This window comes from Malania oleifera, chromosome 6, assembly GCF_029873635.1.
Source record: "Malania oleifera isolate guangnan ecotype guangnan chromosome 6, ASM2987363v1, whole genome shotgun sequence".
Taxonomy (NCBI): Eukaryota; Viridiplantae; Streptophyta; class Magnoliopsida; order Santalales; family Ximeniaceae; genus Malania; species Malania oleifera.
In genome coordinates, this window is record NC_080422.1 from 21,821,709 (window position 1) to 21,847,946 (window position 26,238).

Below are 26,238 nucleotides of genomic sequence, written 5' to 3' on the forward strand. Positions count from 1 at the left end.
TACTGATTCTATGTTGTTAATCTTAATATTCTATATTTAAATTTCAATTTGATGCACATAGATGAGATCAATGTAGGGCTCTCTTCTTAATTCCAACTTGACTAAATTTTTTTTTTTTTACTTAGTTTTCACTTATCTATATTTCCTATTCGAATTAACATTATAGTTTTTTACTTATGATAAGACCCCATGGTTTTATTGTTGGAAAAAAAGCGGAAATTGAAATGATGGAAAATAGAAAGGGAAAATAGGGTTGATCACTTTGAGGGGTTCTGCCTCCAAATTAGCCTGAAGCTATGAATTTTGGTATTGCTTGAATGAAAAAGCCCTGTAGGATTACATTTATATATAGGGTTCATACCCTACTCCTATTGGGAATGTAAAATATCCCAATCCAAGTCCTTAATGGACTCAATCCCAATTGATTTGGGAATCCTAAGACATTAAATAAAAATCTCAATAGAAATCCCAAATGATTTGAAAATCCTAACACATTATTTAGGAACCCGAATTGATTTGGCAATCCTAACATTCCCGCCTCCTTCAAATTAGCCTTGTCTTCACAGCTGGACAACAATAAACTCTGGGAATCTCTGGTGCGGTGGACATTGCGTGCTTAAGCTAGACAAAGGATTGTTTAGCTTCCTCACCCCATTTGAATGCATCCTTTTTTAGTAGAGTGGTTAGTGGAGCGCTAATCTTTCCATAATCCTTGATGAACATGCGACACTAACTAGTCAACGCCAAAAATCCTCGCATTGTTCTGATTGTTTGTGGAATATGTCAGTCTATCATCACTAAAATTTTAGAAGGATCAACTGAAGCACCTTCTTGAGAAACAATATGCCCAAAGTATTCTACAAGTGGTCAAGCAAAGTGTCACGGGCTAAGCTTGTTCAGGGCATTATGCTTGCCTATGACCGCTTATCTCGTGTGTTTGGGATGGGTTTTCATCATGTAAATACTAGTGTAGGGTTATTTTCTAGTATGTATTTCATTGTAAGCCAAATAAGGCAGTATGACTCCTCATCACTTTGATGTTTCCTAGTGCCAGAGTGAGAATGGCCTAGAAAGCTCTTTAGGGGAGGGTGAGTGTTCATCAATCATTGTAAAACTCACTAGCAATTGTCAACGTGCTTAGCCTACTTGCCTCCCTCGCTAAGTACAACATGTCAACGGAGGATTTGTTAATGAATTACGTTTGCTTCAATATTTACTGCTTGGTTGCCACGGCTTTCATGAATTGATTATTATTTCCGCTGCTATCTGATTGAAAGTTAATGAAAGTGCTTCGTGGATAAATGTTGGTAAACAATAGGCTGGCTAGTTAAGCAAGAGTGCTTTAGCTAGCGCCGCATGGCCCTTCACAACGATGTGAAAAAGTCAGACCATGACACATAGCTATGTTTAGATTTCTTGCAAAGAGTTGATGCTCACGAAAAGTGACATGTACAATTCACAAATGACATAAATGATCTTCAAGAGATGAGTTATATGTTACGATATCATCAAAACAAACTTACGTAGGTTAGGTTAGAAAATGTCATTCATGCGAATTGGAAGGTTGAAGGCGCATTGGTTAACCCAAAAGCCATAACAAAGAACTTGTAATGGCCATCGTGAGTTCTAAATGCAGTTTTCTAAATGTCATCCTCGTGTACTTGAGTTTAGTGATAGCCTTATCTCAAGTTGAGTTTGGTGGATTGTTGGGCACCTCCCAACTCATCAAACAACTCATCCACAATAGGGATAAGATATTTATCCTTCACAATGTTCTTCTTCACCAACAAGACAAAGGAGGAATATGGGTTAACACTTGGTTGAATTATGCCAACATCTAACGTTCTTTCACTATCTTTTCTATTTCTTTTTTTTTTTTTTTTTTTTTAAAATAAGGATAAGGATGAAAACGTATTCATTAAGGTGGCAATACGCGTGGCTCCATAAATAATAGGTCAGAAAGTTTTGAAATAAGAGATTCTAGATTTTCATCCTAACCAGATTGATGTTGTAACTCCTTTGATGCTCGAAGTTGTGCCAAGCAACCATGTCACTCCTTTTTAAGGAGCTTCTCCATACAATGGTTTGAAACTATAGTGACATTACCAAATGCTTGCCTTTGAGAGTCACTCTTTGGTTGTTCACGGCGAACTCATAACCAATTTGGAAAAATTAAAAGATATATCACCTAAAGCCCTTAACCTTTCAATACCCAAAACCACTCCATAATCTTCTAGTGCTAGCAAAAAGAAATCAACATACAACCTATGATTTTGCATAGTAAGTTTAACCTTTGGACACTTGCTCTAACATGTCAAGATCTTTCCATCAACAACCTTCACACCAAACTTTTCACGTACAATGCTCTAACAAGATAGGCTAGGCGTTCAACAATTTTAGTGTCCATGAAATTATTAGTGCTATCCATATCAATTAAGATAGTAAAAAGTTGGTGTTTTAGAAAGGCATTAATTTTCATGGTTTGAGGATTAGCATACCCAGCTAAAGCATGAACTAAAGAAGAGAAAAAAAAAAAAAAGGCCATAACCAGTGCACAAGGCTCCCACTTTGAGTGGGGGCTGAGAGAGGTGGATGTTGGCAAGCCTTACCCCCATTTTTGGAGAGGCCACTTGCAAGTCTCGAACCCGACACCACTCGTACCGAGGCGGAGGCACTTGCCATCGCACCAAGGCACGACCTCTAAAGCATGAACTAAAGTGATGGATTCATTTTTATCACCAGATTCCACACCTTCCTAATTTGAATCAGTCCAGTCATCCTCGACCTCTTCTGGTTCCTCCACTAGTTCAATAATCAAGAGTCATCCCTTTTTGCAACAGTACCCTCTATGCCACTTCTCATTACAATGCTAACACAAGCCCTTTGTTGTCGCTCTTTAAGTTCCTCCTGAGTTAATTGTTTGGCAAGAAGATAGTGAGGAGCAAGTGGAAGGATAGTGTTGCTAGCATTTTGCTTGTTAATGGTCTTGATAGAGGGAAGTTGTCCTTCTCTCAACTTCTCTTTTTTCTACTTGTGCAAAGGAAATTGCAGCAGTCATAGTCCGTGGCCGATGCACTTTGACCTCCACCTTTGAAAAAAGAACCGACGAGTTGGCTTTCATTCCAATCTTTAGTCCTATTTGAGCTGCTCAAGTCGTTTTTGGTACTCCAAGACAATGCTAGTTTGGCGTATTTGGCAATCTCTCCATCAATATTCTCATATCCAGCAGGCCCAAATTGAACAAATAATCCAAAAACAAATTTTACCCATGAAGGCATTCCATAACAACCTTCAAACTAGTCATACCATTGAATTGCATTGTCGTCTAGACTAACAGCAATAATCTCAACTTTAGATGTTTCTAGAATGCAATGAAAGCAAAAATATTTTTCTTCCCTTGGAACCCAACCAGTAGGTCACCACAGTCCCACTAAGGAAATTCTACCTTAATACAAGAAGGGCCATGATTACACTCTCCTAGGTAACCTCCCTCACGCACAAATGGATGATCCTTACAATTAGCTGATCTAGAGGCATCATGTTCTCTCTATTTATGGGAAGATGTAATGAGAAGTTTAGAAAGGGATGCTTGGATCTCTTCAAATTGAGGCTTAAACAATTTAGTAAGTTCAGCCTTTAGCCTAGCTTCCATTTAGGATTTTGTTGAACTTTCTGAGGCCATTGTGCATGAGTGAAGATCGAGAATTCCAAGATCTTGCTTTTTTTGCCGGGTTAACAACATCCAAAGAACACTGGCTCTAAATACCAAACGATAAGACCCTAGGGGTTAGTCATAGAGAAATTGGGGAAATCGAAAGGATGGAAAATACGATTGGTCACTTTAAGGGGATTTGCCTCAAAACTAGCCAAAAGCTATGAATTATGTTATTGCTTGAAATAAAAAACCAAGTAGGGTTACATCTATAGGGTAGGGAACCCTACCCCATTAGGAATGTAATATATCTCAATCCAAGTTCTTGATGGACTCAATCCCCAATTGATTTGGGAATCCTAACACTCATAATGTTCCAGCTTTCTTCCTAATCCAGACTACTCAAACCGGTTAGACTAGTTGACCTCAAGACTAGTTGGGCTTTTGGTTCATTGCCTAGTTCAATTTCCAAAACATTGCTTATGCTTGAGTTTTCCTCAAATCAAACTTCTTTTAACTATGAATGTTGTGTAATAGATACCAAAGAGCCTGTTTAAATAGTAAAAAGTTTCACAAACCCTCAAAAAAAATTGAAGGAAATTCTATTGGATGCAAAGATGCCATCAATGCTATATAGCAAGTTTGAAAAAGGGAGAAAAAACCCTAAACAAATGATTTTTTTTTTTTGGATTAAAAAATAGATGTATGAGATAGAGCCAACAAAAAATACAACCTAAGTGGGACAAGAATTGCACAGGGAAAAAAAATCAAAAATCAAAACAAAACAATGAAATGAACTAAACAAAATTAACAAAGAAAACCCCTCTTCAATCCCTTTTTGTTGCCATTCACCAAGCACTTCAAATTAGTTGATTCCCTCCGACCTTTCTTCACTTTATTTTTACCATCATTGAGACGCACTTCATTTTCTCCAAGAGCAGACAGCTTGGACTCCATCTTATCCATTAATTCTTAAGCTTCTAAATCCTTCTTCGGAATCTCCTCCACTTGTGTAGGAATAATTCAATCCTCACACCAATGTAAATTAACCTTACCATCATTGAGACGCACTTCATTTCCTCCAAGATCAGACAGCTCGGACTCCATCTTATCCATTAATTCTTGAGCTTCTAAATCCTTCTTCGGAATCTCCTCTACTTGTGTAGGAATAATTCAATCCTCACACCTATGTAAATTAACCAAACCATCATCCTAAAAGATAGAAACCTCCTCCAATCCTTCCAAAAGGGATGGATGAGCAAATGATAAAGCCCCAAGTACAGCGGAAGATTCACAAACATATCCATACTATTCCCAAATCTTATCCAAAAGCAGCCCCTCATCATAATCAAAATTCATTATGGTCCTCACTGTCATTATCCAAGAGAGGTCTCCCCATTTCTTTATGTATTCTCCTTTGCTAGCCCATCACTAGATACACCTTTCTTAGCATGAAGATCTTCCACAATACTTCCCTAACCCCTAAAAAAAGTAGAGCACATGTTATTGGATAATCAACCTCCCTTGCCACAGCACTAGGAACAGAAAGAACAGTACCATCCAACTCAGCCAGCCTTATATATCAATTGGACAGCTGCAAATGCTATCATTGGTTCTTCTTTTAAACCTCTTCTTAAGATCAGATGGAGAACCACTAATGGAGAACTTTGGATGTTTATATTGTAGCTAGGGTTTTTTATTTTAGTTTGGGAAAAATCATCTCTCTCTCTCTCTCTCTCACCACCTTCTTCTTTTTTTCCTCTGTTCTGTATCTAGTTCTCTTTCTGCCTCTCTCTCTCTCTCTCTCTCTCTCTCTCTCTCTCTCTGTTCTTAACTCCCTTTTTGTTCTCTGTTCTGTCCCTGCATCCTACCTGCAGCATTTATTTCCCTCTTCTTCCTTATTTCTTCTTCTTCACTCCTCTCCTCATTTCTCTTCTATAATTCTCTCAATTCTCCCTCAACTAAGGTTCTGCTGCTGCACTACATCAAGATCTTTGGCACTATCTCACCCAAGTGCTCACTGCTCTCTCTTCTCTTCATATATTTTCCTCATTTCCACACCCATCTGAGCTGCCTTCCAACAAGCATAACCCTTTTGGCCTTAATTTTTTTGAAATTGACTCCTGTACCATCAGGTCCTCCCCCCCCCCCCCCTCTTCTCTCCTTCTTCCCAAAAGAAATAAAATAAAATAGAACCATCATCTTCTCTACTGTTCTTGTCTACACCAGCTGCTAAATCCTTTGTAATACTCCTTTTTTCAAGTCATAAATCTTGTCCACAACAGCTTCTAAATCCTCTGTAATACCCCATTTTCAACAGTCATAAGGATTTACTTAGGTTCAGTCCTCTGCTGGACATTCAAGGCTGTTTGAAGAGAAGATAGTTGTCTGCTTTTTCTCCAGCTACGAAACAGATGGTAGATCATGGGCCTGATTTTAACTTTGGGCCAGGATGCTACTAGTTCCTACTTGCCAGGCCTGAGATGAACATTGGGCCTGCTTTAGGGAATCCTTTTTAAGATAGCGCCGACAACCTTGACACTTTTTGAGATAATTGGACCTGAGATGGAGATTGGAGAAACTTTATTTAACTTTTTATTAACTTTGGCTGCTTTACCTAGCTAAGCAAATATTTCAGTCCAGTCCAGTCCAGGCCAACCCTGAAATAGGCCCAAATCTAAACAAAATAGAAATAGATGCAGGCCCAGACACTTCACCTTCAACCCCCAGGTAGCCTCCTCTGAAGCCCTAGCTGCCTCTGCAGAAGGCAGCACACCAGCCACTTCTTGTCGTCAATCTGATTGTCACATGTCAGTTCAAAAATAATTTTGCTGCCGATTCGCACCACATTTCACACAAAGTTCCTCTTTCCTTTGTGAGACAACATCCTTCCAAGATCGAGGTGCTCACCACTCTGCACCAGGAATTCCAATCACTTTACAGCTATCTTCCTTAATTGAATCCACCACCAACAGACAAAGCTCACTAGCAAAACTCCACCAGCCTTCATCACGACACCAAAATGGAAAATATTTTCCCATTCCACATCAAACCTAAGTCCAAAAAATTTTTCCCTTGTCTATCTAAACACCATCCAATAATCCACCTTCCCATACCTCGTTTTATGAGAGAAATGCCCCCCACCCAGCCAGACACTCAAGATAATCCATTGATGAACCACTATGTCACTGCCAAAGAAACCATAACTCAATGATTGCAAAGGGAGTTCCTCATAAAAAACAAAACAAACCCACCCTCACCCTCGCCTACTCTCACTTAAGCTCAGATTAAAGGCTACTGTCATGGCAAGCAGGAGCCACGGTTGACCACACACCAGACAAAACCAAGGACTACCAAAAAGGAAGGAGAAGACAGAGAATTTTCTTTTAACTGTGGAAATATCATTGTAAACCTGAACAAATGATAAGTAGGCAAAAATGGACTATGCATAAAAGAGATGCTAATTGAAGATATGATAAATAAATAATCAAACTAGTGGGCTGTTAATTTATGCAGAACTTAGCAAAAGCAGCTTCCCAGCCGTATCAAAGATAAGAGAATAGAGAACTGGGACAAGTACAATGCACAGGAGAAGATAATCTACGCCATTTAGCTCAAAGCATAACAAATAATATCTTTGGACATAATATTGAAACAGAGTATTCAATTTGTCACATGCCCAAACAGCAAACCGCTCCACATGGAAGTCTGTCAATAGCAAATTCACCCAGCAAGTAATTTGCTCAAGAAAAAAGTATCTATTTAAAAACCTACCACAGCATCAGAACAATACCATCGGAGAAACAGGTAACAGCATGATTTTCTAGAGAAATTAGAATCTAGATTAGCATAAAATTGATGCACAATAGCAAGATCCCAACAATCTAAAACAAATTGAGGAGAGGTTAAATTATTGCTTTACAGGGGAAAAAGGTGTTGATATACCTTTATATATAGCTCATGAACCTCTTGAAAGAAACTTTTAATTCCATCATCATTGCGGGAGTCATGAAGCAGCATAAATCGCGTATGTATGACTTGATTGGTTAAGAAAACAAAATGGTTAAGCAAACATGCATTTTTATTTTTTTTTAAGTTGTGAAAGAGAGAAAAATTAAAAAGTCTAAAATCAAGAATAATGAGCTGCCCAATTACCAAAATAAAACAAGTCATATAAACTAATTTAAAACGCAATGAAGCTGTTGGCTAAAGTGTAACAAAAATGACACCTTTTGAAAGCTTGGAGAGGTAAGCCGCAGGACACAAGAGCTTTGCAACATTCACACTTTAGAATTCTTGTAAATATACCACAGAGACGAGAAAGTGAGAATTGGGACACCTCCAACATGTCTCATTCTATGGCTCAATTATATCATGTATCATCTCGTCTGGGTGTTCTAGCAATAAAATATTATTATTTGAATGTTTTGAGAATTTCAATGCTATACTAAAGGAAAGCTCAAGAAAAACAAGTTTAGATGTCCAAGATTCCAAGGCACATGGCTTAAATTTAATGTCAGGCTTGCTTGGGATGTGGGAACTAAACGATCTTTACGTCAGATTGTCAGTAAGTTGCTTCTTCTACTTTTAATTAGTAAGTTGCTACAACTCAGCCTGCGTTGCACTTTGGAGTCTTAATTCTTTCCATACACAGCCAATCCTAAGCCCGATAAAGAGGGGTGGCATTAGGAGGTTGACAGCTAACATGCAACTAGTCAGCTTTCTATGATATGAATCCTTATTAATTATTCTCTCCCTTAAGCAATACATTGCAATTTCACGACCCACATTTAGTAAAAAATAGTCAAGAGCGGGTTGGGTCATCACCTCAAAGCGAAGCACGTTACGTCCCCTAGACTGATTGTGAATTAATTTTACCACTTTTAAACTGATTTTGTACTTTTAAAAAAATACTTCAAGCTTTTAAATCTTGAAATAGAATTTATAAACTCTATTTATCATATTTACTATCAAATAGTCAAGAATTGAACTTAAACTAATTGAAGATAAATCTCTTATATAGGTTGGCAAAAATCATATTTTAGAGGTTGATTCTTCAACTGGTTAGAATTTTATTTTTTTATTTTTTTTTTCAATCAGCTTAGGAGAATTTCATTGAAGGGCCTCAAGGGGATGCCACTTTGCCAACCATGTATAAACAGCCAACACTTACCTACTGAGCAAGGTGTCAAAAAAATCAAAAATTACAAGTGAGTCCACCAAGGACAACAACAATGCCAGCTAGTAAAAGTAGTAACCTGTTGTTCTTTAAAAACATTAAGGGGCTAGCCGTTCCTTCAAAAGCTCTCTTATTCCTTGCTAGCACAGATTCCATTCCAAGCCCACTGCACTCCTTCCACTGTTCTAGCAATAACCCACTGACATGCAAGAGGATTTGATCAATATTTCCCTCATTTGATGGTTATCTTGGGGGAGTGAGTTTCCTATAGAAGAATCTGACCAGGGTACACTGGAAATTTTTTGTGGAGTCACTGTAGTGATCTAATGCATTCTTGAGTTGAGGAATGTTCAAAAAATTCCCTTTATTGGAAAATTGGCCGCACCAAACATCATGCCAAAAGAAAACATTGTCCCCACTCCCTAATCGAAAACTGATACAAGGGAAGAAATCTTCCCAACCTTTCCTAATGAATTTCCACCCATTATGCCACCCATTATTCTGAAATCAAATGCCATACTTTGAGGCAATTAACCCCCCTCAAAGATTATCCTTCTCCTTCATAAATCTCCAAAGCCGAGGCTTATTGAAAGTAAATAGAGATTTAAACCCCAAACCTCCATATTTTATATGTTATTTAACAAACCCCAATTTTACCCGGTGGTACTTGAAATCCTCCCCCAAGCTCCCCTAAAGAATCTCCTTTGGATTGCCCCCGACCTTTCGGCAACCAAGCAGGGGATAAGGCAGAGGAACATGAAGTAATCTGGGAGATTAGAATCGTATTCACTTTGGAAGGATGTCCAGGTGGGGGATTCAGTATTATTGATTACTTTTGCTTAAATTAATCATCTTTCATTGGTCCATGGTGTTATTTGTTCTTTTCTAATTCCAAATTGTGACTCCTTCTCTGGAGATTTTCATTTTAGAACATATTGAATGATAGAAAGCTGGAGGAGCTTTCTTCTTTGCTTGTTTTGTAGGAGGGTTGCCATACCTTTAATAATAGGAATGTTAGGATGTGGATTTTGGATTCTTCAGGCAATTACTCATGTCCTTTCATCATCATATTTGAGAGGCTAAAGTCCCTTCTAAGATTAAAGAGCTTATTTGGTTGGTGCCCCTTATTAGATTTAACACCCACCACAACGTAGGAGGCCTTAAAAAGCCAATTCTCCAAATTAGCATTTGGAGGCTGTTTCTCATTTACTTTTGCACCGTTCAATGTACTTGGGGCATCATTATTTGGCTTATTTAGTGAGGCTTGGGTGTGTTCAAAGACAGTGGAAGATCTATTTGGTATTTCTTTTACAGGATTCAGGAGTAAGGATGCAGTTAGTTTTTGGTGCTGGATATTCTTTGCTGTTTTGTGGGCAAATTGGTTGGAACAGGATGCATGTACATTGCTTTGGGATAGATATTGTATTTGGCATCCCTTCGGGCTTTTTGTGCAGGTTGTTTTATGGTACTTTTTTTGAGGATGTTAACTAAATTGAGCTGATTGGATTTTATTTGTATGTTCTCCTTCTCGTACGAGGAGCCTTGCCCTTTTTGTTGTACATTCTCTTTTTTTTCTAACACATATTCCTCTTCTATTCAAGAAAAAGGCTTATAGATGATGTCAAGGATATTTACAATAGGGTAATCTATGGAGGGTGAGTCTAGAAAATTTCCAATCACAATAGGGGTACATAAAGGGGTCAGTTTTTGAGTCTTTATATTTTTGCTTTAGTTATGCATGAACTGAACAGGAATATCCAAAATAAGGTTCCAAGGTATATGATTCGCACATGACATTGTCTTGGTTGATGGAGCTAGATGTGGGGTAGAATCTAAGTTAGAAGCAAGGAGAGAAGATTTAGAGTTAGGTTTTAAAATAAGCAAAAACTAGACAAAATACATGAAATGTGATTTTTGTAGTTTTAAGAGCAATATTGGAAGAAATATTACACTTGATAGTCAAGAAACTCTTAGCGTGAATAGATTTTGGTACCTTGAATCTATTAAGCACGTTGAAGGAGAAATTAAAGAATGCATAAAAAACGTAAAGTTAAAGCAATTTGAGTAAAATAGAGAAGTGGTTCTAGCATTTTGTTTGATCATAGAACACATTAAATTTTTTTTTTTCTACAAGAAAAAAGTTCTATAGGATGGCTATAAGGCAAAATGTTGGACAACTAAGAAGCAACATATCCAAAGTAGAAATTGAAAAACGAGAATACTGAGATAGATGAGTGGTATAAGTTTAAAAGATGAATTAAGAGGTGAACTCATCTACCGTATGCTAGGGGTATCACTTCTAGAAGATAGGGAAACCACGGTGAAGATGGTTTGACACTTACAACAGAAGCCAGCTAATGCTCCAGTGATGACAATGAGTTAACTATCGATAGTGGTAGTAGGAAGGAGAACAGTAGACCATGTAACTTGGATTGAGAGTAAGGAGTTGATGGCACTCCAACTTTCCCTACAATGTATGGCAAAATAGAATTCATGTATCTGATCAAACCTAGTGGGCATTTAAGGCATGGCTATCAGTGAGGGTCAGGATGGTGGTGATATAAACCATAGGAGGTTTTAGCGTTTTATTTTGCTGGACATGGGCTGCAGTTCCTGTCCACAGGTCTCTCTTATTAGTATTTGGGGTTGGTTAGGTGAATAAGATCATATGTGAGGCCTTGCCTAGGCTATGTCTAGTTTGCCAAGTCAATTTCAGCAATTTCCTATATCTGATATCAAGTCCTTGTGTGATGATAACAAAAAAATCTACACATGCATGTAACTTCTTTCAAATAAAAAGAAATAAATAACATACTCTATGAGAACTCCTGAAGTAACCATGCTTTATTTTGAGAATATGTGAAGCAATTCTAACATCAAGTGTAATGCCAATGCAACTTGCTGCAATGTCCAAGAATTCTAGGTATGGCACACAGAACCAACCTCTTAATATTCTTTCAATAATTTTCCTACATTTATCTAACACAGCCCTTGTTTTATTCTCAGCAAACTCTAAAACTTTTACGATTGAAAACCTTACCATGAAATAAAAGGGAAATGATTAGGGTAAATGCAGTGAAATGGCCTTGACTTATAGTGAAGTGCTGTGGCATATTAGGTTCTGAACTGACCATAGAAACCTGGACTATGATTTGATAAACTGGAAGAATTGTTTTGGAGGCTATATCTAGGGTTGTTTGATGGCAAAAGGATCGAAAAATATATAGGCAATCGAGGCTTATAAGGGTTAGATTTCCTCATCCAATACAGATCCTAACAATAACCTTTATAAGCCTCAACTGCCTACATATTTTTCGATCCTTTTGCCATCAAACAACCCTAGATATAAGCCTCCAAAACAATTCTTCCAGTTTATCAAATCACAGTCCAGGTTTCTATAGTCAGTTCAGAACCTAATATGCCACGGCACTTCACTATAAGTCAAGGCCATTTCAATGCATTTACCCTAATCATTTCCCTTCAATTTCCAAGTAGACCAACATGCAACAGCACTCAAACACAAGTCAAACCTCTTTCAAAACATTCAACCTAGTTTCCCCCTTTAGTTTTAACGGCAGAGTAACACACTCATCTGCACTTGACTTGCTGACAATTACAGTCCAACAATCTTTAGGATTGTACCTTAGATTACTCTCAGGATGAAGAAAAAACAAATGATGCATTACGAAAAAGAAATAGCCCCACTGAGATGTAACTCAACCACATTTATATCCAATTGTCAGCAATTTTCTAACTAAAATTTTCTTAAATGGGCAAAGAAGTTAGTCAAAGCATGATAGATGAGCTGACTTTTCTCTGGGATCTGATAACCACCCCATCAGATGATGATCCAAATTTATAAATTTGGTATGGGCCCACATAAGAACAGATCAACCTACTGCAGCAGACACAAACTACAAAACCAACCAAGTCCCTCTCAATGGTGCAGATCCAAGGTTCTCAGGCCCATCACCGGACAAATTGAAGAACATGGGTAAGTACTATTAATTATTTACTTATTTGTCTCACACTTTTCTATTCTTTTTTCCAATTTCACGATTCCCACAAATAAAATGCTAGTTTATAAAGAACACCGCTCCCCCATCCCCAGCATGCACATGCAATTTTCATCCAAATCAGAACAATCACACTGCACATTAACTGACAAAAAAAAAATGAAAAAACATTATGTGATATAGTGTAGGTTTGTGTGCATGCGCCCATGTAAAATTCTATCTAACTGCTACTAGAATTCAAATGTTAAAAAAAAAAAAAAAAATAACAGAATGCTATCAAAATTTTCTTTTATTTAAAAGGGTAGATGAAGAAAATGGAAAGGAATCAAAAGAACTGAAAAATACTGCAACAGACAAAAACTAAAAAGAAGACCAAAAAGTTGAAGGGGAAATTAAACACGGAAATTCCCAAAAGCTTGTGAGAAACAAAATGGAGAAGAACACACACTAGAGAAATAATCACACGCACAAGACAATATTTATGTGGTTCGGCAATTTTGCCTAGGTCCACGGAATTGCAGGGATTTCACTAGAATCAGGGAAGAGAAATACAAAGTGCAAAAGTACAGTTTCTCTCACTCTCTCTTGGAGAAGAACTATATGCACCAACCCTAATCACCAAAGCAAACAGCTTTATATCGTGCGCACAAGGACTCACACTCTACAACACACATAGTAGGACTTTAGATTTATATACATTAGGGTTTAAAAGGTTTGAGCTTTCAAAATAGGAAAGTTCTGCCAAAATCTCACACAGAAGATCGTCGCCATCGGCCTAGTAAAACCCTGTATTTCCATGGTCGCGCCCCAGTCGAGGATCATGAGAAATCAAGAATTTGAACTTCAACATCCTTGACCTAGTTGCACCATTAAGTCTTGCTGGTCGAGATGCTAGTCGAGACTTGCAGGATCTCGTTCTTCAGGAAAGCTCAGGATCTCAACTTGGTCGCCCTTTAAGGTCTTCTTGGTCGAGCACTTGGACGAGACTCTCAGTATTTCTGGCTCAGCCAGGCTTGGGCCGATACTCCATGGATCAAACACAACTAGGCTCTACAAAGCCCAACACAAGTCCCTCTCAATGATACAGATCTAAGGTTCTCAGATCCATTGCTAGGCTTAATGAAGCACATGGGTAAGTACTGTTGTTTATTTGTCTCAAATAACTCTTTTCTATTTTATTTTTTTTTTCCCATTTCATGACTTACAAATAAATTGCTATTGTATACACAACATCTCTCTCCCCTCCCCCAGCAAAAGAAGAAGCGCACACATGTGATCTTCATCCATATCAGAACAATCACACTGCATGCTAACTTAAAAAAAAATGACAAAACATTGCATAATATAAATTGTAGGTTTGTGTGCATGTGCCCAAGTAAAATTCTATCAAACTGCTAACAGTATTCAAATGTAAAAAAATACAGAATGCTGTCAAAATTTTCTTTTATTTAAAAAATAGATGAAGAAAATAGAAATAAAAAAGAATTGAAAATTACTGCAACAGACACAAACCACAAAGGAAACCAACCAAGTACCTCTCAATGGTACAGATCTAAGGTTCTCAGACCCATTGCTAGGCATAATGAAGCACATAAATTAGCACTGTTATTTATTTGTCTCACATACAATCTTCTATTCCTTTTTCCAATTTCATTACTCTAAAAAAATAAAATGTTATTGTATAAACAGCACCGCTCCCTTTCCCTCGGTGAAAGACGAAGCATGCACATGCAACCTTCATCCAAATCAGAACAATCACACTGCACATTAACTAAAATAAATAAATAAATAACAAAACATTGTGTAATATGGAGTGCAAGTCTATATCCATGTGCCCATGTAAAATTATATACAACTGCTAAAAGAATCCAAATTTTAAAAACATACAAAATGCTGTTAAAAAAAATTTTTTTTTTTAAAGGTAGATTAAGAAAATGAAGAGGAACCAGAAAAACTGAAAATTCAAGGAAACTTAGTTCATGAATCCACTCCCCTTATTGCATATAAATACCTTGTTCAAGCAAAATTCCTATTCAAAGCACACTATACAATCTGCGGCTTTGAACAAGTTTGGCACAATATTATGCCGCTCATATTGTCTATTGGCTAAATTACACCCCAAATCTGCAACTCTAGCAAGAAAGAGGAACCAAAAAAGTGAAAAAACAAGGAAACTTAAATAATGAATCCACTCCCTTAACTTTACATATAAATACATTACGCATGCAAAATGACTTGAAATTTCACAGCACATCATACAAAGCACTACTTTCAACAAGTTTGGCATAATATTGTTCTCTATTACATTTTTTTTTTTTCTTTCACAACATTTACTTAATTTGTATTCTTCTTCTTTAGATAGAAACTTGGACTCCATCTGTGTACCACCAATTGCTCTTGCCATGAATATCTTTATACACAGCCGGTCCCAAGCCGAGATTAAGGAGGGTTGCGTTAGGTAGCTAATAGCCAGTGTAAAATTTGTCAAGTATTTATGAGATGAATCCTTACCAAATGTTCATTGGGGTGTGCCCTACAAGTGAGGTGTTGCACTTATCATGTCCAAGTAGCAACAAATGGACAAGGGTGGGCAAGACGAGGCCATTCTAGAAGAAAAAGGGTCAACAAGGTAGTTCAAGAAACTAGGTTAGATTAGCAACTTGTAACCTAGGGACACTCAATACAATAATTGGGAAAAAAAATTTAAGTTATTATGGCTCCAAGAGACTAGGTGGTTAAGGGAGAAAGTTAGAAAAATTGAAAAATCACGATTTTAACTTTCATATACTGGAAAAAGGGGAAAAAAAAAAAAGAGGGGGGGGGGGGGGGGGTTGGAAATCATTGTAGATAAGGACCTGAAAGATTATGCGGTAGGTGCTAAAAGAATGGGGGATAGGATCATAAAAATCAAGATAGTTGTAGGCCAAGTGATAATAAATTTTATTAGTATGTATATTCCCCAACTAGGATTAATGCAAAACCTTAAAAGACAATTTTGGATAATGGAAAGATACTGGTAGCATTATACAAGGGATGCCAGGATCGGAAAAAAAATTCATGGGAGCTGATTTGAATGGACACACTGGAAAGGAAAATAAAGGTTATGAGATAATCAATGGAGGCCATGGTTAAGGAGATAAAAATGAGCCTGGTGATATAATTTTAGATCTCGCCATTTCTTACCATCTTGTTAAGATGGATACTTGTTTTAAGAAACTAGAACAATTAATAACCTTCAAGAGTGGACAAAATAAAAGCCAATATATTTTTTCTTAACTAGGGGGGGAGACAATTTACCTTGTAAGGATTGTAAAGTTATCTCAAGGGAAAGTTTGATATCACAACATAGAGTTTTAGTATTAGATATTTGTACAAAGATACAAAAGAAAAAGAGCAACATAAATCAATGCAAGAGGAGACAGTGGTGGAGCTTAAAGAGAGAAATATAGTAAAAGTTGAAACTAATTGTTAAAGGGTGGTATTGGACAATAGGGGATCTAGTATGCAAACACTTTGCAGCGTAGAATGGGTAACTCTATAAAAAATAAATAAATAAATAAATAAGGAAAGAGATTTTAGGCGAATCCAAAGGAAGAGTCTTGGATAGCAAAGAAAGCTGGTGGTGGAATTAAGATGTTTGAAGAGCAGTAAAGACAAAGAAAAAAAATTGATATAAAACATGGCAGAGTGTAGAAATATAGAAAATTTTGAAAAGTATAAAGAGGCAAAAACGGCTATTGGTGAAGCTAAACACAAAGCTTATGATAATTTATATGCTAAAATTGATACAAAATAAGGGGAAGGAGACATATAAACTAGCTAGAGCTAAAGAAAGAAATTGTAAAGATTTAGGGAATGTAAAATGCATAAAAGATGAGAATAATAATGTCTTGGTAGAAGAAGAAGTAGAAATAAAAGAGAGGTGGCGAAAATACTTTAACAAGTAGTTCAATGAAATCAAATGAAAGCTTAAACCTAGAAGTATCAATGAGGAAAATACAAAAAATCTAAAATTTATTTGCAAAATTAAAGTCATTGAAGTTAGATGGCTTTAAAAAAAAAAAAAAAAATGTGGGAGTTCGCTAGGACCATATGACATTCCAATTGCAGTTTGAACATTTAAGGAATAAAGGAAGTATATGGTTAACTAATATATTCAACACTATCATAAAAACCAAGAAATGTCAAAGGAATGGAGGAAAAACACATTAATGCATTTACAAAAGCAAAGGGGATATTCAAAATTGCTATAACTATCGCAAAATTAAACTTATGAGTCATATGATAAAATAGTGGGAAAAGGTAATTGAGCAAGGAATAGGAATGAAAACGGGGGTTTTAGAGAATCAATTTGGCTTTGTGCCTACGAGATTTACAAAAGAAGCTATTTTCCTATTAAGAAGATTAATGGAAAAGTTTAGGAAAAAAAAGAGACTTGCAAATAGTTTATATTGACTTAAAGAAAACATATTATGCAGTACCCGGAGAAGTTCCATGGTGAGTTTAGAAAATAAGGGAGTATGCAGCCAGATATACTAATGTCATTAAGAATATGTATGATAGAGTAGCAACTAGCATTAGGGTTGCAGGAGAGTTTAGAGAATTCTCAATCACAACAGATGTACATCAAGGTTCTACTTTAAGCTACTATGTATTTGCTCTAATGATTGAAGAACTTACTAAGAATATCCAAAATGATATCCCATGGTGTATGTTGTTTGCAGATGATATTGTTTTGATTGATAAAAGCAAGAGTGGAGTAGAATCTAAGCTAGAACTTTGGAGAGCAACATTAGAGTCTAGAGGATTTAGGATAAGTAGAAATATTATAGAATATATGAAATGTAAGTTCACCCATATAAGGAGGAATATTGAAGACAAGATTAAACTTGATAATCAAGAAATCAACAACACTAAAAGATTTCAATATCTTGCTTCTATTATGAAAGAGGGAGAAATTGAAGAGGATGTAGTACTGAGTCAAAACAGGTTAGGTAAAATGGAGGAGTGCATCGGGTGTGCTACAATATAATAGAATACTATTGAAACCAAAAGGAAAGTTCTACAAGACGGCTGTAAGACCAGCCATGCTTTATGGGCCAGAATGTTGGCCAACTAAAAAACAACACATTCAAAAAGTGAAAGTATTTGAAATGTGCATGTTAAGGTGGATGAGTGTTATAACATTAAAAAATAAAGTATAGAATGAAAATATTCGTAGTAAGTTGGGCATAGTACCAATAGAAGATAAGATAAAGGCAGGACAACGTAGTTGGTTTGGACATTTGAAACATTGGCCAATTAGTGCACAATTGAGGAAGAGCAAGCTAGTCATTATAAATGATACTAGAAACGGAAAGTGAAGACTTAAAATAACTTGGAATGAGGTAGTGAGGAAGGATTTAATAGCTCTTAAGTTAGTCAAAGAAAATGCCTCAAATGAGTGAATTGGTGGAAGAGGATTCATATAGTCAACTCCACATAGTGGGACTTAAGGCTTGTTATTGTTGTTGTTGTTGTTGCTTTCTCTTTCAGAAGAAAATTACTTTAAATCCAATACACTCCAACTGAAAGGTCTCACGCCAACCTAATCTTAAAAGAAAATTACCTAACTGATGCAAGGCTAGCTAAGGCCAGTTGGATCTCAAAAGGAATGTAGGTCGCATAAAACCACATGAGAAGAGCCAAAAAAAAAAAAAAAAACACAATTAACCATGATCTACATGTCACATTACTCCAACAAATTACAAAAGCGAACAAGATGGATAAATGACAGCAGGCCTTGGATCAACATTAAGGTCACTCCTTTGTGACTGGTTGGAGGTTGGACATAGGTTGAGTCCAAGGGGTTAGCCTCTCTGCATAAAAGGGTAAGGCTGCGTACACTACACAGGGATGCTTGCAAGCAAGGAGCCTTGTGGCCCAGGGACACTTTTTTTATCAAGATGGATAAATAGGCATGACTTGGGTGACCTAGAATCTTCATGAAATAGAAAAGTGGACACATAAATTTTAAATCAATTTGTAAAACTGTAGGATATGACCTGCTGTAACATATACTGAGACCACCAAATCATTGAATCGGTCAATTGCTTTTAAAAACCTGGATCAACAAACAGGAAAAAAAAAAAAAAGTATTATGAAGATGCTATGCTGATGGAAATCAAGATGTTGACCTTATAAATCATCATGCAACAGAGTTTATTTCACCTCACTTGCTTATCATGAAAAAAAAAAAAAAAAAACACTATTTCAACCCATCAGTTCACGTCAGTAAAAATTTCATGATGCAGGAGAAAGGGACAAAAGAAATAGAAAAAAGGAAGAACACAAAGATGGGGGCAGTAGTGAGAGAAACTTACATGGCACTTGTTGTCCATGCAAGGTCCTGGACAATATCCAAAGCTGCATGTAATATGAACTGGTGCTGATGAGCAGCATCTTCTTTCTACTAGTTGATAATGACACCAGTGATATTAGTAAGCACTCGACAATAAACAACATGTTATATGAATCTATCAAGAAAAAACTACAGATAGCTGAAAATAAGCTCAAAGTATTCTAGAGAAGAGTTTAAATGTGAAACTCCAGAAAAAGAACTGATGGGAATAATGAAAGTTAAAAAGTAAATATAACGCACTCAATGTTTTCAAAATTGCAAAGTCTTGGAAGTTAATGCGATATTCTATCCACATTTTCACAATGCAAGCTGGATAAATATGAAAAAGACTACAACGTCTGACAAGAAAATTGAGGAGAATATTGACACTTAAGATCTGAAATCCTTAGACAAGCCTTAAAACTGACAGGTTTTATAGAAACAAACAGAGAGCTCAAAATCTAATGACAGCAACTCCATGCCAAACATATTATAGGATTCTATGTTTTCGGTTTTACTCTATTGTCAGCAGTTCAATAAGCATGGAAGCTTGAAATAAAGCTGTGATCGGATCAATTGCAAAAACTAAATATGGTCAGACATTGAATTACAGACTTACAGAAATATGCCTCAGAATGTACTGAATATAATAAGTACTGTAAAAAATGCTGTCCATAAGTCTCTGTTAAATAGCTCAGCAGAAAAATGAATTAAAAATTAGTATTATAAAATTCTGAATGTCTAGGACCCTGAGAAAACTTAAAACCTATGCTTAGGTTGGAAACCAACTAAGAACCTGCTTCTTAGCTGGAAACTAAGTAGAGGGTAAATATCTTCTTCTTGTATCTTAAAATTAAGAATAATAAAGGATTTGAAGAAAAATAGAACCCCTCTTAGGTGGAAACCAAAAGAACACTCAGCATAAATTCAATTTCTATTTTTCTTAGTTCGTTTGGAAACTAAACGAAGGGTAATGATTTCTTGCCCTATGCATTTCCAAAGAAACTATTGCAGAATTTGACAGATGGATGACAGGTAATCATAATGTTAACTCCATGGTTCCCTGTAAATTACAATAATTAGGAAAATTCTCAGTATCCAATCAATTATCATGAAAGAAAAAATTTATGCTACAAGAAGAACAGGGGAAACTCAAAACTTCTCAGTATCCAATCAATTACGTTGACAGCAAAGAAGAATAGGTGAAACTCAAAACTAGGGAAGAATTCATACTTTTGCTGCAGAGCCAACTTCAGCCTCATATATGGGAATGTCATTCCTGCTCACAATCATAAAACACGCTGTGCTAGCCATGCCTATCCTGCACAAGCATGAGTAATTGTTAACTAATTATTGTCAAATTGAAAGCAGCTGAAATTACAAGTATCACATAAAGAAAGCAAAAGAATTCAATAATCAGTGCTCTAATTTGTTAGTACAAAGCTAACAGTTTTTGATGTTTAAATACATAAAAAAAATCCCTAAACTAACTAAATTGAATCTTGTGTAATTGTTTGGATGAGTTGAAAAAAAAAAATTTCTTTATTTTTATCGAGGAACCCAACAGATGAAAATGTAAAGCCAGATATCTATTTTTGCATTTTTTTCTCCCTTGGCTTTCACAGCAGTCCAAATAAAGCAAAAGAGAGAGTATCAATAATACAGACTAGGTAAAATATTTTAGCAATCAAAGTAATCCAAAATTAGAATTTGTTAGAGCATGGCTCTAATACTGTTGAATAATTGGGTAAAATGAAAGACTTAAACTCAATTATAGGTCTCTCCCTCTACTTATAATATATGTCAAGTACAATAAGAATGACCATAATACCCTTACTAACTCACACTTATTACTAACAAAACTTTAACACATAATAATAATGCTAAATGACTAAATAACCATTAACTACCACTCAAGCTGGAGCATATATATCATATGCTCCTAGCATGTTACAAGCGAATTTCACATGAACACCTCCCAAGGCTTTAGTGAACAAATCAGCAAGTTGAAACTCAAACTTCACATGAGTGGTTGTAATGAGCTTTGGTACAAGTTTCTCTCGAATAAAGTGGCAATCAACTTCCATGTGCTTTGTTTGCTCATGGAAGATGGGTTGCCGGCAATATGAATAGCAGCTCGATTATCACACATCAACTCCATAGGCTGAGAATGTGGAAAACCTAGTTCTTCCAACATGTTCTTCAACCAAACAAGTTTACGTGTAGTATACGCCAAAGCCCTATACATTGACTCAGCACTCAACTTAGCCACCACAGTTTGTTTCTTACTTTTCCAAGCCACTAATTTACCACCGACAAAGACACAATACCTGGTTGTGGATCTTTGGTCAAAAGGTGACCCGACCCAATTTGCATCTGTACATCCATAAATATGAGAGTGACCCAATTTTGATATAAGAGACCTCTCCCGGTGCACCTTTGAGATATCTCAAAATGCAAATTACTAGATTCCAGTGACTTGTTCTCGGGGAATCGAGAAACTAACTCACAACACTTGTTCTGAAGGATATATCTGGTTGAGTAATTGTGAGATAATTCAACTTTCCAACAAGTCTCTAGTACCGACCTGCGTTAGGCAACAAATCACCCATATATGGCACTAACTGACTATTGGGATCCATGGGTGTATCAATAGGTTTGGATCCCAAAAGCCACATCTCATCTAAAAGAGCATACTTCCTCATGACAAGAAAGTTCTCGTACGAGATCTCAATAGTTCTATACCCAAGGAGTACTTCAATGGTCCCAAGTCCTTGGTCTAAAACTTACTTTCTAGGAAAATCTTTAGGTCCTTAGATGCCTCGATCATCATCACTAGTGATCACAATGTCATCCATATACACAATAAGCAAAATCCTGAAAAATGAAGTCTCCCCATTTAAATACAAAGTGATCCACTACACATCAATGGAGGCCAAACTCAAGTACTACAACACTAAAACAACCAAATGTGCCCTTGGAAATTTTTTTTAATCCATACAATGACTTCTTATGAGGACATACTAAGCCTAACTCCCCTTGAGCAACAAACTTAAGTGGTTGCTCCATATATACCTCCTCGTGAAGATCACGATGGAGGAAAGCATTCTTCACATCTAACTGATGTAGAGGCCAATAACAAGTGATGGTGAAAGAAATGAACAAATTGTACTAAGGCAAGTTTAGTGACCGGAGAGAGTATGTTTGAATAATCCAAATCATACACCTAAGTGTACCCCTTAGCAACAAGACGAGCTTACAAGCCACAGAACCATCAGGATCGACTTTCACATTGTAACCCCAACGACAACCAACCACAAACTTATCAAGAGGAAGAGGTACCAAATCCCAAATATCATTACCATGTAGTGCACACATCTCTTCAACCATTGCTGTCCTCCACCTAGAATAGGATAGGGCTTCAAAAATAGATTTTTGAAGAGCAATAGAAGACAAAGAGTACTAACAAAACAACAATAAGAGGGTGACAAGAAATCATAACAAACAAAGTTAGAGATTGGATGGGTACAAGTGTGTTTACCTCTTTGAACAGCTATTGAAGGATCAACATCATGGGAAATAAAATCATCCGATGAGAAACTAGAGGCACAGTAGCAAAAGCTGGAGGAGGCACTTCCCCCTTGAGTTGTCATGTGAATACTTGCAAATTGGGATGACCCAAGCGACAAGATGAACTCAAACTGGATAAAGATGTAGGGGGATTGGGCATAGATAATAGGTTGGGGTCTGGAAGGCAAGGCAGAGGAAGGGACACATCAAAGTCAACAAAACTCAATGAATCAAATCGCGATATAGATCATCGGATTGTACAATTCTACGGTCCGGATTCACCCAAACATTCCAAGTTGCAACAAAAATCAGAATCAAGTAGAATCGTGGTAGAATCATAAAAGAATCGGTAGATCGTAGAATAGGAATTGCAGGATTGTACAGATCCTACTCTGTTACCTGGATTGGGATTTTTTCTCCCCTTTTTGGGCTTCAATAATGTGGCCCAATACGTGGTTTTATTCACCTAAAGGCCCCAAAAGGTTTATGTTTAGTCCAAAGTCTTCTAAAACCAGGGCAAAATGGCTCCCAGCCTCCCATCAGTGAACAGATTCAGCGGAATCAGCACCTGACTTCCCTGGAGTTCAACAACTCAGTCCTCTACTCATTGAAATTCAGCAACCAGCACCTGAATTTCTCTCCTGTTCACAACCAGAGAGACCTCCATCTGGAGACTGGTGTTTGATCAGCAGCAGCTAGTAGACTTGCTGTTTGATCAACAGTTCTTTGGTGTTCAACAACCAGAGTTCCTGGGGTTCAACAAAAACTCAGTCCTCAGTCCTCTTCCTTCTTTGGTGTTCGACAGGAACACATCCGTCCTCTTCAACACAGAGTTCTTGTTTGATCAGCAGCAGCCAAGAAAAGAGCCAAGCCAGCTGGCCTAGCAGAGCTGCAGAGGTATGCTTTCAAACAAATTTTTTTCTTCTTGAAAAGACTCAATAGTAAGCACTGTTTTTCTCCTTCTTCTTCTCCTTTTCTTGCTCTTCTTTTTTTCTTCTTTTTATGGTTTGAACTTTTTGTTGTATTTTTAACTTCTTATACTGACTAAGTTACTACCCAAGTTCTTAGTCTTAAGAATAGTCATAAAGTTCCACATACATAATTTTTTAACATTTATTTTACATTGAAAGTAGAATCTTACGATTCTTGATTCGATTCTACGATTTGATTTTGCAGACCCCTCCAACGATCCCACTTAGAATCTTGATTCTAACAACCTTGGTGTAGACTCAAAAAAGGTGACATCAGCAGAGATTTGATGTAAAGTAGGACTATAACATCGATATCCCTTTAGAGTATAGGAATAGCTTAGAAAAATACATTTGATAGCACGAGGATCCAACTCATCTATTCCTAGAGTTAACTGATGCACGAAGGACACACAGTCGAATATACGAGGGGGAAAGGAGCAGAGGAGCCTTAGGGAAGATAACAAAATATGGGATTTTACATCAAGAACAGAGGGTGACATTTTATTGATGAGGGAGCAAGCTGCAGGCACAGATCACTCCAAAAAACATTTATTTCAATTTTAAAGAAGTGATGTTAACAGGCTACCTTCACTGCATGGCTCGTACAAAACAGAGTCAAACGACGTCAGTTTTAAATGTTCTGCATGCCCCGTGCCAATGTCATTTTCCATTTTATTGGTGGGAGGGAGGTTAGCTTTTGCCTTTTGGTTTTCTTTTGGACCGATCCATTCAAAATTCTTTATTGTCTTAGTTAGAAACTTCTGTCCCTTCCCTTTCTAAGAAAATCCTTTCATGTCACCTTGTATTTTTCCATGTGTTAGTGCATTTTAATATATTATTAATTTACATATATTAATAAATGTATCTTGAATTGGGATATGTATTTGTATTTAATGAGTAGTTGATTCATGAATTTCATAAGTTCACAATATTAATGGAGTGAAACTTGAATTTACACATGTATTTATTTGTTTTAAATATATTTTATGTATTAGATTCATGCATAAAGGATATGAATGGACCCTAAGGATGGTTTTGACTACGATTACGTAAGGAGGCACCTTTTACTAACAAACCCGTGAGGCAAGTGGGTCAAAACGAACAATACCTCACTAGACTTAAACCCAAAATAGTTATATTTGGTATCAAAGTCACCCTAGGGGTACTATCATGTGGGTGAATCCTACACAAGGGTGTAAGCCACTCTGACAAGGGTGTTAGAGATTGGACGGGAGATTCTGTCATAGTCCCACATCGAAGATGTACTAAGGAGATCTTGAGCTTATAAGGATGGTTTGGGCTCCGACTATGTGAGGTGCCTTTTATAGGACAAACCCGTGAGGCCAGTGTGCTAAAGCAAACAATACCTCACTGGAGTTGGGCCCAAGATTGTTACATTGTTCAAACTAAAAATTCACAATTTAAGTACAAAGAGTTTAATAACCAAAAAAAAAATAATCATTTGTGTAGTTTTAGACTCTTTTATTTGTGCAAAATTGAAGAGTCATATGATTCAAATCGAGTTGTGTATCTTAGGAGACAAGTTAAGCGTAGTTCTGCTGTATCGGTTCATGGATTAAGACAAAATCGCAGATGACTTGAATCTCTTTAAAGAAAGCAAGATATCCATGTGCCAGCCTAATTATAAATTGTATTTGTATTTTATTGGTATTTTGTCTAATTTTTATTTGTACTAAATTACCTACACCATGCTTTGCAAGTAGTCAAGGAGAAAATTAACAATTTATTAGTTCACATTCTGCCTATGGTTACGTCCTCACTAACTTTTATTAGTCTTTTTATACTTGGTTTATGGAACGAATATTTATAAAAAATAAAATGGTAATAACATAAAATTTTGATGATTTATGAAGAAAAAAAATATTGTTTGCTTCCCATAAATAAATAATAATGAAAAGTTTGCATTGCTATAATTATATAAGAATACATATATTTATGATAATATTTGAAAATAGTCATTTTTATCAATTTGAAATCATAAATTAATAAAAATATCTTTGTTATCATGTGTTTTATGATGACAACAATCTCTCTCTCTTTTGAGTGAGATATCAAATTCTGATATTTTTTATTTCACAAAATAAATATTTCATTAAATAGAGGAACATCTAAAGTGTTTTTTTTTTCAGGTTAAAGATAGCTGTAATATTCTTCATAGGTCCTATAGGAGCCTCTACAACAAACTACTAGACTATTAATCAGTAGAATCTATGACCTAAAATTCAAAGAATGTCATTATCCAAATTAGATCTCTAACCTCCTCAAAGAAAATCAAAACATAAACCACTAGGCTAAGGTTTGTATTTTTTAAGGTACTGTTTGGTTAGACATTTTATGTATGCTCCTCACATAAGAATACTTCTTGCGAACGTGGACTTTCTTTCTTTTATTTTTCTACTTTGGCTGTTATTTGCAGATGTGTCAACGTGTCTGGCTTTGAGATCAAAGTT

The 26,238-nt window shown here is 36.4% G+C and overlaps 1 protein-coding gene across 2 annotated transcripts in view; it reads right to left on the bottom strand.

Annotated features, from left to right (window-relative positions):
• The window catches only part of LOC131157188 (uncharacterized), a 30,876-nt gene that overhangs the window by 1,421 nt on the left and 3,217 nt on the right, over positions 1–26,238 (bottom strand). The window contains exons 2-5 of one of the 2 annotated variants that reach the window (XM_058111159.1): positions 20,460–20,547; positions 19,210–19,295; positions 18,892–18,950; positions 7,598–7,689 (exon numbers count right to left, since the gene is read on the bottom strand). In XM_058111159.1, the coding sequence (XP_057967142.1) occupies positions 7,598–7,689; positions 18,892–18,950; positions 19,210–19,295; positions 20,460–20,540 (318 nt within the window). In that variant the 5' untranslated portion in view covers positions 20,541–20,547. Of the gene's footprint in view, positions 1–7,597; positions 7,690–18,885; positions 18,951–19,209; positions 19,296–20,459; positions 20,548–26,238 lie in introns of both variants that reach the window. The other variant, XM_058111160.1, reaches the window with a different exon arrangement.